The sequence below is a fragment of the Humulus lupulus genome, chromosome 2, assembly GCF_963169125.1.
Source record: "Humulus lupulus chromosome 2, drHumLupu1.1, whole genome shotgun sequence".
Classification (NCBI taxonomy): Eukaryota; Viridiplantae; Streptophyta; class Magnoliopsida; order Rosales; family Cannabaceae; genus Humulus; species Humulus lupulus.
Window position 1 is genome coordinate 228,795,474 of NC_084794.1, and position 14,302 is coordinate 228,809,775.

The following is a 14,302-nucleotide window of genomic DNA, read 5'->3' on the forward strand; positions in this document are numbered from 1 at the left end:
CGAGGGTTTTTTTTATTTATTTATTTGCATTTATCATGAGAGAAGAGAAGAGATGAGAAATAAGGAAAAGAAAAAGTTGGGTTGAGCAATATAAATCTCGTGAAAGTTGATATGATATATGTTAATATGGGGGGTTCGTCGGTTAAAGCTTTGGGAGAATGCACGTGACTTGTTATTACAAGTCACAACCGCCTTCAAATATTATATATATTTTATAAAGCTGAATATATATATATAGTATGAGGTAGCATACATGATATACACTAAAAAATTGTTCCAAAATTCTCTTCATTTTCTAAATTTCAATAATATCTAAACTATCTAAATATCTAAAATTAAAAACTCTTTACACATTATTTTTTAAATATTTAAATATCTAAAATTAAAAACTCTTCCCACTTTATTTTTTAAATATAATTACACTAATAAATTACCATACACATTATAATAATAATAAATATAATTTTTTCTAATTTTTTCACATTTTTTAATTCTTCTTTTTCAAATTTATAAAACTATAATATCTAAACCATCTAAATATCTATAAATATCTAAAATTAAAAACTCTTCACACGTTATTTTTTTTAAATTTAATTACACTAATAAATTACCACATGTTATAATAATAATAAATGTAATTTTTTTCTAAATTTTTCACATTTTTTAATTCTTCTTTTTCAAATTTATAATTATTAGTTAATTATTAAAAAACAAAAAACTATAATATCAAAATTGTACGCCTTAAATATCCACGGATTATTAGCGAGCTGGAAAATGACATAATCCTATCAGCCACGTGGAAGCCACCTACCCGGAGTTGCTATTACGAGTCTCTACCTCTTTAGCTCGAGGTAGCCAAAGGTTTAGTAAGAATACTCAAAGGCATCGGGTCAGCAGTGTGGACACCACGAGCTGAGACTACATAAAGCTCGAGGTACGACCTGGAGCTGACACCTCCGACCCTTTATAAAGTCAACCACGTAATGTAAACGTGCGCATATCAGACATCATGTGTCTACTCCATTCCTGAATTCTCGGACACGCAGCATAAACGTGCGTGTTCAGGCACCCCACGACTGGTTTGGGCCATGCGGCCCATTATCCCCCTTACCTATTGATTAGACCACACTTCATTGTCAGGTTTTAGGAATTAATTATGAATGTCACAGAAGTGATATGATGGGTAAGAAGGTCACGGGATGACCCTCTTTGCCAACACCCAGGTGTCCTCTCCCTATAAATATGGAGACCCTGGGTATTGCAAATGGTTGGCTTCTAACACTACAACAAAATAGATATTTAATGGCTATATGGGGGAGACATTGTAGACATTTAATGTCTCCCCCTAGGGGAGACGTTGTTGCAGGAGCCATCTAAAGTGGCCCTATGACGTCTCCCGGGGAGACTTTGTAGACTTTCAACGTCTCTCCCTGAGAGACGTCATTGGTTTTTGTAATTTTTTTAAAAAAATAATTAAATAATTATTTTCAGTATATTAATTAATAGAATTAAATATATTAATTTTTTTAAAAATAGAATTAAATATATTAATTAAAAAATCTAAATTATATGCAAATTTAAATTGTGAATTTTCATTAATAAAACTGAAATGTGTATATAATATGTTTTTGCTAGCTAAATATACAAAATTGTAATATTTGTTGTTAAACATACAAAATTAATAAATATTACTCTAGCTAGCTAGACATATGGTAAGAAATAAAATGTAAAAAAAAACCTAATATGTGGGACGATGACTTTGAATTATCGGTAGCATATGGTTCGCCCAGTGTTGTCGCAGTTCATTAATCTGTGCTGGTGTATATGGTGTAGTGTTTAGCTACAAAAAATACAAAGTAAAATATATTAGTTAATTATTATTTAATTATATATACTTTAATAATAAATAAATTGTTAACTTTGTATAAATTTATATATACATACCTCTTTCTTCAAGTAATGTCCAGATCGTGGATGTTCAATGTAATCCTTCAACATCCTCATCACATAATATCCAAATGTCACTTGTCTGATTGGTGTGGACACTAATATTTAACTAAAAATACTTAATATAAAGAATATTAGTAAAATTCAACTATAGATTGTCAAAATAATTGAAATTGTAGTTAGTTACTTTAGGTTACACAATTTATATTTAATTTGGAATCTCGGGATGTTTTGGTAGACTGGTCAGAAAAATGTTGGCCCCGTTTTTATATTCCATGGATAACCTATTCGTTGACATCCATTTTCTATCCATATCATCTTTTATGTCTATGAAAAATTAAACTAAAAAAAATACTAAATAAGCATACGAAAAATTGGGCAGCATTTCCCCTATATTAGTAACCTAACCATCTGTCAATCTAATCAAATCCAATCGAATAAGCACAACACAATACAAATATAATAATAGAATAATAAAATACATAATTCTAGACAAAATCGAGCAGCATTTCCCCTAAAATAGTGATCTAACCATCTGTGAACAACAAGTCAAAAAGTTTAAATAACACACAATAAGTTTCTTCCTTATAGCTCCGCAGCACACAATTTTTTTTTCCAGAACCTACTTCACTAAAACACACAGTTCTCAACCTTTTGTTATCACCGAAACACACAATTTTAATCTCAGAACCTACTTCACTATGGATGAATATTTAAGATATTTAAACCCCTCTAAAAAAAGTTTAATAATACTAAAACAAGAAAGAAGATAATGTATGTACCACTTGCAATTAATAGTCATTGCTAACAAATTTGCTTCACTTTGCAAAGAGCGCACTTTGTTATTAAATTCACAACCTACAAAATTAAATTAATTAATAAATAAAATATTAATAAACAAACTTCATTAAATAATTAGATTAACAATAATTTATTATGGAAATTTTAGAAACTTAAAAACCTCAAATGTGTGCTTGAAATCGAAAATTTGAGGCAAAAATCTCAGTTAAAACCACAACTTAAAAATTTAAATTAATTAATTAATAAAATATTACTAAATCAATAAAATAACATAACTATATATAAATAACCTAGTTAAATTTTAATAAAGATTACAAATATATATAATTTTCTAATTAAATAATAATATAAATTAAAAAAAATTATAAACATTATAAACTCAAATTAAAATTTTTTATGTAAAATTAAAATTAAATTATTTTTCTTATTTTAGACAATTATTAAATACATTTTAGCAAACACATATTTACATATATATGCTTAACAAATATTAAAAATTAATTAAAAAATGTATAATTTTCGGATTAAATAGTAATAAAAATTTTAAAATAGTAAATAATGTGGTATCATCTTAAAATTAAACAATATAGTTTCTCAAATATACATAAAAATTATTTTTCATACTTTAAACTAATATTTCTAATAGAACCCACAAATCATATAAAAAAATGCACAAAAATAATTTTTTCTACCATTCTAACTATAATACATTGTTTAATCTTGAAATCCTACCTCAAATATGCTTTAAATCCACTTTGTTGAGCCAAAAATCACAAAAAACCGTAACTCATAAACCCTAAAATCTCAATATCAATTCCTTAATAACTAGAGACAATAAGCATGAAAATTATCCTAACTATTATACAACACTTATAAATAATAAAAACTTACCTCAAATGAGACTTTATAGCCTAAAATCGGCCAAAATCGTCAAAAAATGGCCCTGAAATCGCCCAGAAAATCGCCCTTCTCTACCTCTGGTTCGTGCGCTCGGGGAAGAAGAAAGAAAGGCTGAATATATATATTAGGCAAAACATTTAATGTCTCCCCTGGGAAGACGTGCCAGACATCTAACGTCTCCCCTGGGGAGACGTCCCATGTGGCACGTCTCCCCAGGGGAGACGTTAGATGTCTGGCACGTCTTCCCAGGGGAGACGTCAGATGCTCTTACAAGTCTGATATTTTATAAATAAATAATTTTATATTCATATTTTTCAATTAACGTCTCCCACCACTTTTAATGACTTGCCTTGGTAGTCATCAACAAGAACTTTTAATGACTTACACCATTAGACTTTAAATATCTCTGAATACTTTTAATGACTTACACCATTGGTGTAAGTCATTATAGAGAGTCATTAAAAGTGAAAATTGTTGTAGTGTAATTTGAAAAGAAACACCCTGTAAGGAATACCCGAGATATATCAATAATATTGATTGGTGGACTAGAGGGATTTTAACCTTCAAACCACCTAAAAAGAGTAAACGAATTATAACCTTCCTTTGAGATTATTCATATATTACGGCTCATCATTTATCACTAATCCATCCCATTTATTCATATAATTATCTGTTGCCGAAGAACCGCGTCAACAATTTGGTGCTTTCATTGAGAGGATTTTAGATTGGTGCTATTGCAAAAACCCAACCATGGTGGTTACTCGCTCAAGACATGGTAATGAAGCGGATCAACGTGATGAGTAGGAGGCCCATCATGCCGCCATATTTGATGAGCAAAACCCTGAGGTTCAACAACGACCGGGAAAGCAGCCAATGGGCCAAGACGACACTGGAAGTTCGGCTCCCTAGACGCCCAATCCGAACCTGAATTTCTACACGGTGGTAGAAATGGAAAATGCACAGTTGAAGAGTCAGATGGCGAAAGCAAACAAGCAGATCGAAGAGGTTTTGGCCCGATTACCCCCTCTTACAACCGACGCTAACGTCGGAAAGAGGCATGGTGGGACTCATAAGTCCCGTCGGGGTAATCGGTCCAGGCCCAGTCGGTCGGTCAGACCCTCGACATCAAATTCTACTCCCACGTCACACCACCAGGAAACTGTATTTGAGGAACTTCCTAGGGCCGATCAGTAGTTCAGCCGATCGGTCCGGACCTCAACTCCTAGCTCAGTTCCACCCTCGAGTGCACCCAGGAGGGCTCGAGGCAGCTTGCGAAGGAGATCCGGGGAGGGCTCACGATGACAGCCCGCCCCGGCCAGCCGTCCTGCACCACGCTCAAACCGCCAAGCGCAGGATGCGGGGGATAGTAGAGCAGAGCGGCCGCGACCTAGCTTAATCTGCCCCAGCGGGACCAGGATCGCGTCACCAGTCAGGCATCCTCTGTCACCAATAAGATACCCATCTCCTCCCCATTCAGTTCGAGACATTCCGGCCTCATGGGAGCAGCAGGAGAAATCCTTTTTCCGTCGGACCTTCCCCTGGTAGCCGGGCGCCCAGGGAAATCCCGGATCTTCACCCTCAGCGGCGGGCTCCGAGCTTTTCAAATGGAAGTTACTGGACTGGGAGTCGTTGAAGTGGCATGTCTGGCGAAGACCTGCGCCATCGTTTGAGTTCGGCTCAAAGCCCTTGGGCCACCCCGAGGGCCGACCTCCGAGATCGCCTCAACTCTCAGAGAGGAGACCCAGCTAGAAGCGATAGTCGTGCTCGCCAAAGGGAGGGTCTGTCGGAAGTACGTGACAGCGGGAATGTCCCACATAACCTATCTCAAGATAGGAGGGACAATAACCCGCCTAGCGCGTACCATGGAACTGGAGCTGTTGAACAGCCCCAGAACAACCAAGGAAGTCAGGACCAAACCCTTGAGCGTCTAGCTCAGATGGAGGAGCTGATGAGGAAGCTCTTATCTAAAAAAGCAAAGGATGAGTACAACTCGGGGGACGAACTCGAGCTCTTCGCCCCCAGCATAGCTGCTACGGCGTATCCACCTGGTTTCCGTATGCCTCACTTGTCCAAGTTCAATGGTGACGGGGACTCGTGAGATCATCTAGGTATGTTCAACACCCTGATGATGGCCCACAACATAGGTCTCGAGCTGAGGTGTTTAATATTTCCTTCCACCTTGACTGGGCCGGCCAGGCAGTGGTTCAAGTAGAGTAAAAAGCAGTCCATCAGCTCGTGGAAAATCTTTTCTGCCGACTTCAAGAGGACATTCCGAGCTTCTCAGGCTGCCCGCGTCAAAGCCAACACCCTGGCGAACGTAAGACAACAACCCGACGAACCTTTGAAAGCTTACCTGAGCAGATTCGCAAACGTCGCGGCTCGGGCCAGGGATGCAGATGATAGTTCCAAGCTTATGGCCTTGAGGACTGGGATCCTCGTCGAAGGCGGACTCTGGGAAGAGATACAGAGAAAAGGTGTCAGCACCGTGAACGAATTCCTAAATAGGGCCCAGGGATGGATAAACCTGGAGGAGGCGCGAGCATCGGCCGCGAAAACCAGCCAGGCCCCTGAACAGCCCGCTGGAGTGGGAACGGATGTCGTGACAGCGACACAAATCGTTACACAGAATAACCAGTTTGGCGGAGGCAAGAGAAAAGGGAGCAGCGAGGGCGGCCAGCACGGCCCGAAGAAGAACAAGTCCATGGAAAAGATTAAGCCAATCTACGCGACTTATACCGAGCTCACAAACACTAGGGAGAACATTTTCCTAGCAAACTCTGCTCGCCTCACCTGGAAGAAGCCATAATTATTGAAGCACCAGAAGGGTAAGCGAGACCCCTCCAAGTTTTTTCGGTTCCACAACGACATTGGCCACAACACTGATGATTGTAGGCACCTAAAGGATGAGATTGAGACTCTCATCAGAGCTGGACCCTTGGCTCAGTATGCGCGGAATAGAGTTCCCGCCGGTCAACCAGCTCCAGAGGCTCTGATAAGTCAGCCTGGGTCTCGGATAGATTAGGACATCCCTCCTCCTGTGATAGGAGGAGAGATCTCCACGATCTCTGGAGGCCCCTATCTGGCTATCACGAGTAGAGGTGCCAAGAAGAGATATGTCAACGAACTTAAGGCTCATAATGTAGTGGAGTTCGTCCCTGAGCAGCATCTACCCAAACAACAACGATTGGAGAGGCAACCAATCATATTCACCGAGGAAGATGCCAGTCACGTCCAGTTCCCTCATAACGACCCTCTGGTCATAGCCGCTCAGCTCGCTAACCGAAGAGTTAGGAGGATACTGGTCGATAATGGGAGCTCGGTGAACCTGCTGTTCCGGTCTACGCTAGAAAAGATGGGTTTATCTGTCACCGAGTTGAAAGCCACCTCCATGATGCTATATGGATTCTCTGGAGAAGGGCCGGCAGCAATAGGAACAATCGAGCTGGTGATCACCTTGGGAGAGGGACCCTGGACTGTCTCAAAACTCCTCGAGTTTGTGGTCATCGATTGTCCCGCCGCGTACAATGCTATTTTGGGCCGACCTACTTTGATAGCGTTCGAAGCAATAACCTCCATCCGCCACCTCGCGCTAAAATTCCCCTTTTCTTTGGGGATATGCACGGTCCGAGGTGATCAGCTCGCTACCAGGGAATGCTATAGCATTTCTATGAAGGAGAAATCAAAACCCGGGCAGCAGACGATGACCATCCAGGACGGGAATGAGGAATCTCATGAACTTGTGCCTAGTCCTGAGATTAAAAAACCTCAGAATGCCAAAGGGGAGAATATCATCTTAAATAATGATATCGACCCCAGAGTAGGTGAGGATAGATCCGAGCTCCAGGCCATCGAAGAGCTCGAGGAGGTAAACATCGACCCACAAGACCCCTCGAAGGTGGTAAACATCAACCCGAGGAAGTAACCTGGCTCTTAAAGTGCGGCTTTATCCGCGAAGCAAATTTCCCGATCTGGGTCGCCAATCCTGTGTTGGTCCCGAAGCCCAACGGGAAATGGCGGACCTACATCAACTTTTCTGATCTGAACAAAGCCTGCCCCAAAGATTGCTTCCCCTTGCCAAGGATCGACCAATTGGTGGATGCCACGGCGGGGCACGAGCTTATGTCTTTTATGGATGCGTACTCAGGCTATAACCATATCGCCATGAATCCAACAGATCAGGAACACACTAGCTTCATGACCCCAACTAATGTTTATTGTTACAAGGTCATGCCCTTCGGGCTGAAAAACGCAGGAGCTACGTACCAGAGGTTGGTAAATAGGATGTTTACCAATCAGATCGGGAAAAATATGGAAGTGTATGTTGACGACATGCTGGTCAAGTCGAAAACTGCCGATAACCATGTCTCTGATTTGTAGGAATGCTTTAAGATATTGAGAGAATACGGGATGAGGCTAAACCCCAAAAAGTGTACTTTCGGGGTCGCGTTAGGAAAATTCCTAGGTTTCATTGTCAACACCAAAGGAATAGAAGCGAACCCTGATAAGATCAGGTCGCTACTTGAGATGCCCTCACCCCGGTCGCGAAAAGACGTTCAAAGTCTGACAGGAAGGGTGGCGGCCCTTAATCGGTTTATTTCTAAATCTACCGACAAGTGTCTGCCATTCTACAACCTGCTCCGGGGAAATGAAAAATTCGAGTGGACCGAGGAATGCGAACGTGCCTTCCTCGACCTGAAAGCACATTTAGCCGAGCCGCCCGTATTATCCAAGCCAACGGCAAGAGAGCCTTTTTTCCTTTACCTAGCTATCATGGAAGATGCAGCTAGCGCCGTATTAGTCCGAGAAGAAGACCGATCTCAAAAGCCAGTTGTTATCCCCATTTCCTGGAAGGGCTTTGGGCCTTCGCCCTGGCCCATGGTCAAGGGACCGGCTCGGCATATGGGCCTGGCCCAAGGTCCGCTGGTTTGAATATCGCCAAGGGAACTGGTACGGACCAGGGACTCTAGACTGGGCCCGTATGGAGGTGTCCGGGACGTCCCTCCGGGTTCATCTTCAGCTTGAACGGTCCCGGCGATGTCCAGAGCGCCCGGACCGTCGCGGCCTACGCGTCCCTATCCCGGAGCCTGGTATGATCCGGGCCCGAGGTAAATGGAGCGGGCCGAAGGTAAACGGACCTGGATCACCTCCTCCCCAGCTGAAGGGCCAGGCGTCCAGGATCCTGAGACCGCCTCATTTCGCGTGGGCATTGTCCCCCACTTTTCGCCTGCAGAAAAGGTCGCCTCGGGATTGCCCACTGGTGTGTCAGGACTGCGCAGCCAAGTACCCTGACCGGTCTTGTCTCCTGAATCAGCCTCGTGACTCGAAGTGGTCAGAGCTAAAGCGCCGTTTTTTTGGGCGAAGGCTTGTGTCTCAGGTCAACCAATTGGGCCTTAGCTGGTTTGAATTTCGTGTATTGTATACCTTTCTGTATTGGGCCTCCACTAGAAAGGCCCCTTGTACCCATTTCTCTGATGGGCCCGGGTCGGATCCGGCCCAGACCCGGTGTTCCCCTCAGCTTATAAATATAAGCTGTAGAACAACGCACAAAAAAAAAAAAGAAAAGGAAGAAAAAAGGCAAAAACTCTGTTCAGATAGAGTTAGAAAACTCCATTGTAAAATCTTCTTATAGCTCTAATATATAGACTCGTGGACTAAGGCTAGTTAACGCCCCAACCACGTAAAAACCTCATGTCGATCTTCTACTTTCATTATTATTATCAGTAAATATTGTTCATTAATATAGTTGCCGAAAATCTCGGTTAACACCTGTCTATTACATCAGCAAGAGGCTTCTTGGAGCTGAATCCCGGTATCCGTTAGGGGTGAGCATCTAAACCGACAAAATGCGGTGACTGACCGCACTGCACCATACTACACCGCAAACCGCGGTGTCAAAAGTATAATGGTTCGGTATGGTTTGTATTTGAGCTAAACCGTGCGGTGCGCGGTTTGGCAGTGTAAAATTTTGGTTTGCACCGCATACTTACAAATATATTAAAAAAAAAATAAACTTTACATATATACCATTTTTTAAAGTTACCCAATATGGGAGACTTGTATATTTTTTTTGAAAAATGGGAGACTTGTATATTTTTTTTGTGTTTCACTGAACTTAATTGATAACTTGTGATGTTGTTTAGAACTTATTAAGGATTTGTTATGAACTAAGGATTAAGTATTTTTTTTTTAAATTTAAATTTTGTTATGACATATTTTTTAACACAAACCGTGGAAAACCGCCCAAACCACACTGCAAAAAATGGTTTGGTTTGGTCGGTTTGGTGCAACCAAATCACACCGCATGGTGTGTTCTAGTTACTAAACCGCACTTGTGGCGTGGTGTATTAAAAAGTCTTCAAACTGCCCAAACCACACCGTGCTCACCCCTAGTATCCGTTGATGGAAAAGATGGCTTTCTGCCTTATTACGGCCTCCCGAAAGCTCATGCCGTATTTCCAGTCCCACTCAATACACGTCATAACCGATCAACCTTTAAGGCAGGTTTTGCAGAAACCTGAAGCATTGGGGTGTCTGTTAAAGTGGGCTATCGAGCTTAGCCAATTTGAGATACTGTGCATACCGAACTGCAATAAAAAGCCAGGCTCTGGCTGATTTTGTGGCAGAATGCACAGGGTTCCAAGAAGACCCGGCGGAAGAATCAGCTCAGGCCTCATGGAAGGTCTTCGTAGATGGCTCGTCTAACGAGAACGGCTCCGGGGCTGGAATCATATTGATATCCCCAGAGGGACATCGATTCCACTCGGCGTTATGATTCGGGTTCAAAGCGTCCAACAACGAGGCCGAATACGAAGCTTTACCGGCTGGGCTAAGGGTGGCCCAGGAGCTGAGGGCCAGCTCCTTCCAATGTTACAGCGATTCCCAGCTCGTGGTAAACCAACTGTTAGGGGAATACCAAGCACGGGGAACCAAGATGGCTGCTTACCTGGCCAAGGTAAAGAAAGAACTATCCGCATTTGAGTGCGGCTCAATCAAGTAGATACCTCGGGAGCAGAATGCCAACGCGAACGCCCTGGCAATGCTCGCTACCTCTGGGGAGGCGGAGACTTTGGGGCTGGTGCCGGTAGAGTTCTTGGAAAGACCAAGCAGAGAGGAAGTCGGGGCGGAGGTCGAGATGATTAACGCCAGACCGAATTGGATGACTCTCATCCTCGAGTATCTCACAGCAGTAAAGTTACCCGAGGAGCGAAATGACGCAAGGCGGGTACTTTACCAGGCTCCAAGGTATACAGTGATAGATGGGATATTGTATCGGCCTGGACACTCTTTACCTCTCCTATGGTGTGTTCTGCTAAGCGAGGCAAAGACCATTTTGTAGGAAGTGCACGAGGGTTTTTGCGGAGATCGCACTGGGGGGCAAAGCCTATCCCTGAAGATACTAAGGCAAGGGTATTATTGGCCCACTTTGTCAAAGGACTCGATCTCCTACGTCAAAAAGTGTGACAAGTACCAATGATTCGCCACAATTGCCCGGGCTCCCCCGATCGAGCTGAAGATGATCTCGTCCACATGGCCGTTCGCGGTCTGGGGTATTGACCTAGTTGGTGCCCTCCCTACTGGAAAGGGAGGAGTTCGCTACGCAGTGGTGGCTATCGACTACTTCACCAAGTGGGCAGAAGCAGAGCCCCTGGCGATGATCACTTCAAAGAGAGTCCTCGACTTCGTGGTCAAGAGTATTATCTGTCGATTCGGACTGCCAAAGAAGATCATGTCGGATAATGGGACGCAGTTCAATAGTGACCTCTTTACCGAATTCTGCGAGAGGCACGACATTGTTAAAAGCTTCTCCTCCGTGGCCTATCCCCAGGCCAATGGGCAGGTCGAGGCTGTCAATAAGACGCTAAAGGCAAGCCTTAAGAAAAGACTGGATGAAGCCAAGGGAGTCTGACCCGAACAACTCCCCCAGGTACTGTGGGCATACCGGACCTCACATCGAACACCGACGGGTCATACTCCTTTCTCCCTAGCTTTCGGGAGTGAGGCAGTCCATCCTGTCGAGGTAAAGGTAGCCTCGCATAGAGTCCATGCATTTGACCAAGACCGAAATGACGAGTTGCTCTGCGCGTCCCTCGACCTAATTGATGAAAAACGAGAAGATTCACAGCTGCAGCTCACGCATTATCAACAAAAGGTCACTCGCTATTTCAATTCAAAGGTCAAGAAACGCGTCTTTAGCGTAGGCGGCCTGGTACTCAGAAGAGTCTTCTTAGCCAGTAAGGATCTCAAGGACGGAGTGTTGGGACCAAACTGGGAAGGGCCCTATCAAATAACCGAGGTCGTGAAAGAAGGAACCTACAAGCTAGCTCGGCTTAATGGAGAAGCAGTCCCACGGACTTGGAACGCTATACACTTAAAGAAATATTATCAATAATATCTTTGTAAGGCTTAGTTAGAAAAGCCATCTTTTGTTTATTAGAGTAATACGAGTTAATCTTTTTGCATTGTTGTATATGTTTGTGGATGTAACGTCAAATAACTACGAAAGACCCTTTCCTGATTGCTTGGGGGGCATATATCCTGGATATAACCAGGTCCGGAAACTTAGAAGTTAGTTCAAATTGATTGATCGATGTTTTTCTCAAAAAGCACGAGATATCGATAAAGGATTAACGCGAACTAAGTTTTTAAAATCAATGTCCTGGATATAACCAGGTCCGGAAACTTAGAAGTTAGTTCAAATTGATTGATCAATGTTTTTCTTAAAAAGCACGAGATATCGATAAAGGATTAACGCGAACTGAGTTAATGTCCTGGATACAACCAGGTCCTAAAACTTAGAAGTTGATTTAAATTGATTGATCGATGTTTTTCTTAAAAAGCACGAGATATCGATAAAGGATTAACGCGAACTAAGTTTTTTAAAATTAATGTCCTGGATACAACCATGTCCTAAGGCTTAGAAGTTGGTTCAAAGTGATTAACAGATGTCTTTTCCTAAAAAGCATAAGATGCCAATCATAACACTAACAGAAACTAAGTTCTCACCAAATGCATTAAAGAGAAGTAACAATAAAGTTAAACCACAAATATATATAAATAGATTAAAATAAATCTAAGGAAATCAATTGTCTCGAGGATAAAAAACCTCGTAATGAAAAGTTACAAATAAAAAAAATGATAAGAGAAAGGAACAAAAATCCTAAGCCCCGCCAGGCTGCTCTGATGAAGTCACCCCCTCGGCATCCTGCTCGGTTGCAGTGGAAGTCTCCCCGGTCTCAGAGGGCGCCTCTTGTTGAAGGCGAGCTTTGAACTTCTCCAAGAAGGACTCCCACATGTCTGGCCCCAGGAAGGAAAAGTCACCATCCTGGTTGAAGGCCCAGCAATGGTACAGCATGGCCTCCATGGAGGAGCTGGAAGATGCCCTCTCCGCCACAAGGGCAGCCTTGGCCTCTTCAAGTTCGACCTTCGCGGGGTCCTGGGCGACCTTGGACGCCTCGGCCTCCAGCAGCTTGGCCCGAGATGCCTCCAGCTCGGCCTGCGCAGCAACCATGGCAGCCTGCGCGACCCTCTCGATTTCCCGGGCAGTCGCCAGGGTAGCTTTGGCATCCTGCTCCTGTTGTCGAGCGGACACAAGGGCGGCCTGGGCAGCCTGGTGCTCGCTCCGGATCTCGTCAATCCTGGCCCTAGACCGAGATATGCTTCGGTGGAGAGCCAAAGCCGCCTACAAGACAAAAATATAATAAGGCAAGTGCCTTAGAAAAAAAACAACAGAAAGAACCAGTGGTAAAGCGAACTTACCGTGAGGGTCATCCCCAGTGAAGACTCCATCACATTCTCGGGGCTCTTCGTCTCGATCTCTCGCAAGTCCCTCGAGCTGATGTTGTAGCAGTGGTCCACCATGTAGGTCGTGGTCTCGTAAACCGTCCCCCTAAAGACCTCGGGGATTTTCTCCAAGGCCTGAGGGTTGACCAGGACGCGCACGCCGGGAGTCGGGGCTGACAAGGTCCCGGTTGGTACCTCCTGTTCCCGATTAGGGATAGGAGGTTGCGGGGGAGGTGGAACCATCTTCTCCACTGCAGGAGGGGGTGGAGGCACCTTCTCTATGGCAGCAGAACCCTGACTTTTCCCCTTGGCAGGAGACTTGGAAGAAGTCCCAGGGGTTTTCTTGGTCAACCGGAGCCTCTTCACCAAGGGGACCGGACAACCCGGAGGAAGGATTTCCCCCCTGGACATAGATCGCAGAACATTGTCCCCAGGTTGCGACATCTTCTCGTCTGAAACAAAGACAACGAATCATTAGTATGCATGTAAAAATATTTGATTGCAAAACAAAAAAATCTAAAGTATGTATTGAAAAGGATCCTACCCTCCCAGCTAGAGGAGGAATCTATTGTCAAGACCTCTGGCCCCGGAGCTTCTACGGGGGAGTCTAAGATAATGACTTCACGAATGAGAGGAGGCTCTGGGTCCGGATCCGCCTTAGGGTTGGACTCCTCTACATACTTCTTAAGACCCGGAGCTACTACACCCTTGTAGAGTCCAAGAACTTTACTTAGCTAAGATAGATAGTAGTATGATAGTATTTATAGCATTATCTTTGTTACTATGGATTTTTGGTTCAGACTGGGAATTAATTGGACACTCATAGTAGTACTTATAGATTTTCTAAGTTTAATCTATAGTTTAAGAATATTAA

The 14,302-nt window shown here is 43.2% G+C and overlaps 1 protein-coding gene across 1 annotated transcript; it reads right to left on the bottom strand.

Annotated features, from left to right (window-relative positions):
• Positions 1-12,687: 12,687 nt before the first annotated feature.
• On the bottom strand, positions 12,688-13,882 carry LOC133816561 (uncharacterized). The gene is made up of 2 exons (XM_062248986.1): positions 13,405-13,882; positions 12,688-13,327 (listed from the first exon to the last, which is right to left on the bottom strand). The coding sequence occupies exons 1-2, from the start codon at positions 13,870-13,872 to the stop codon at positions 12,806-12,808; spliced, it is 990 nt and encodes a 329-aa protein (XP_062104970.1). The 5' UTR covers positions 13,873-13,882; the 3' UTR covers positions 12,688-12,805.
• Between the last annotated feature and the right edge of the window lie 420 nt (positions 13,883-14,302).

Coding starts and splice junctions, on each gene's coding strand:
- LOC133816561 (XM_062248986.1), bottom strand. CDS start 13,872: ATGTCGCAACCTGGGGACAATGTTCTGCGATCTATGTCCAGGGGGGAA. Junction 13,328..13,404: donor CACTGGGGATGACCCTCACG/GTAAGTTCGCTT, acceptor TTTGTCTTGTAG/GCGGCTTTGGCTCTCCACCG.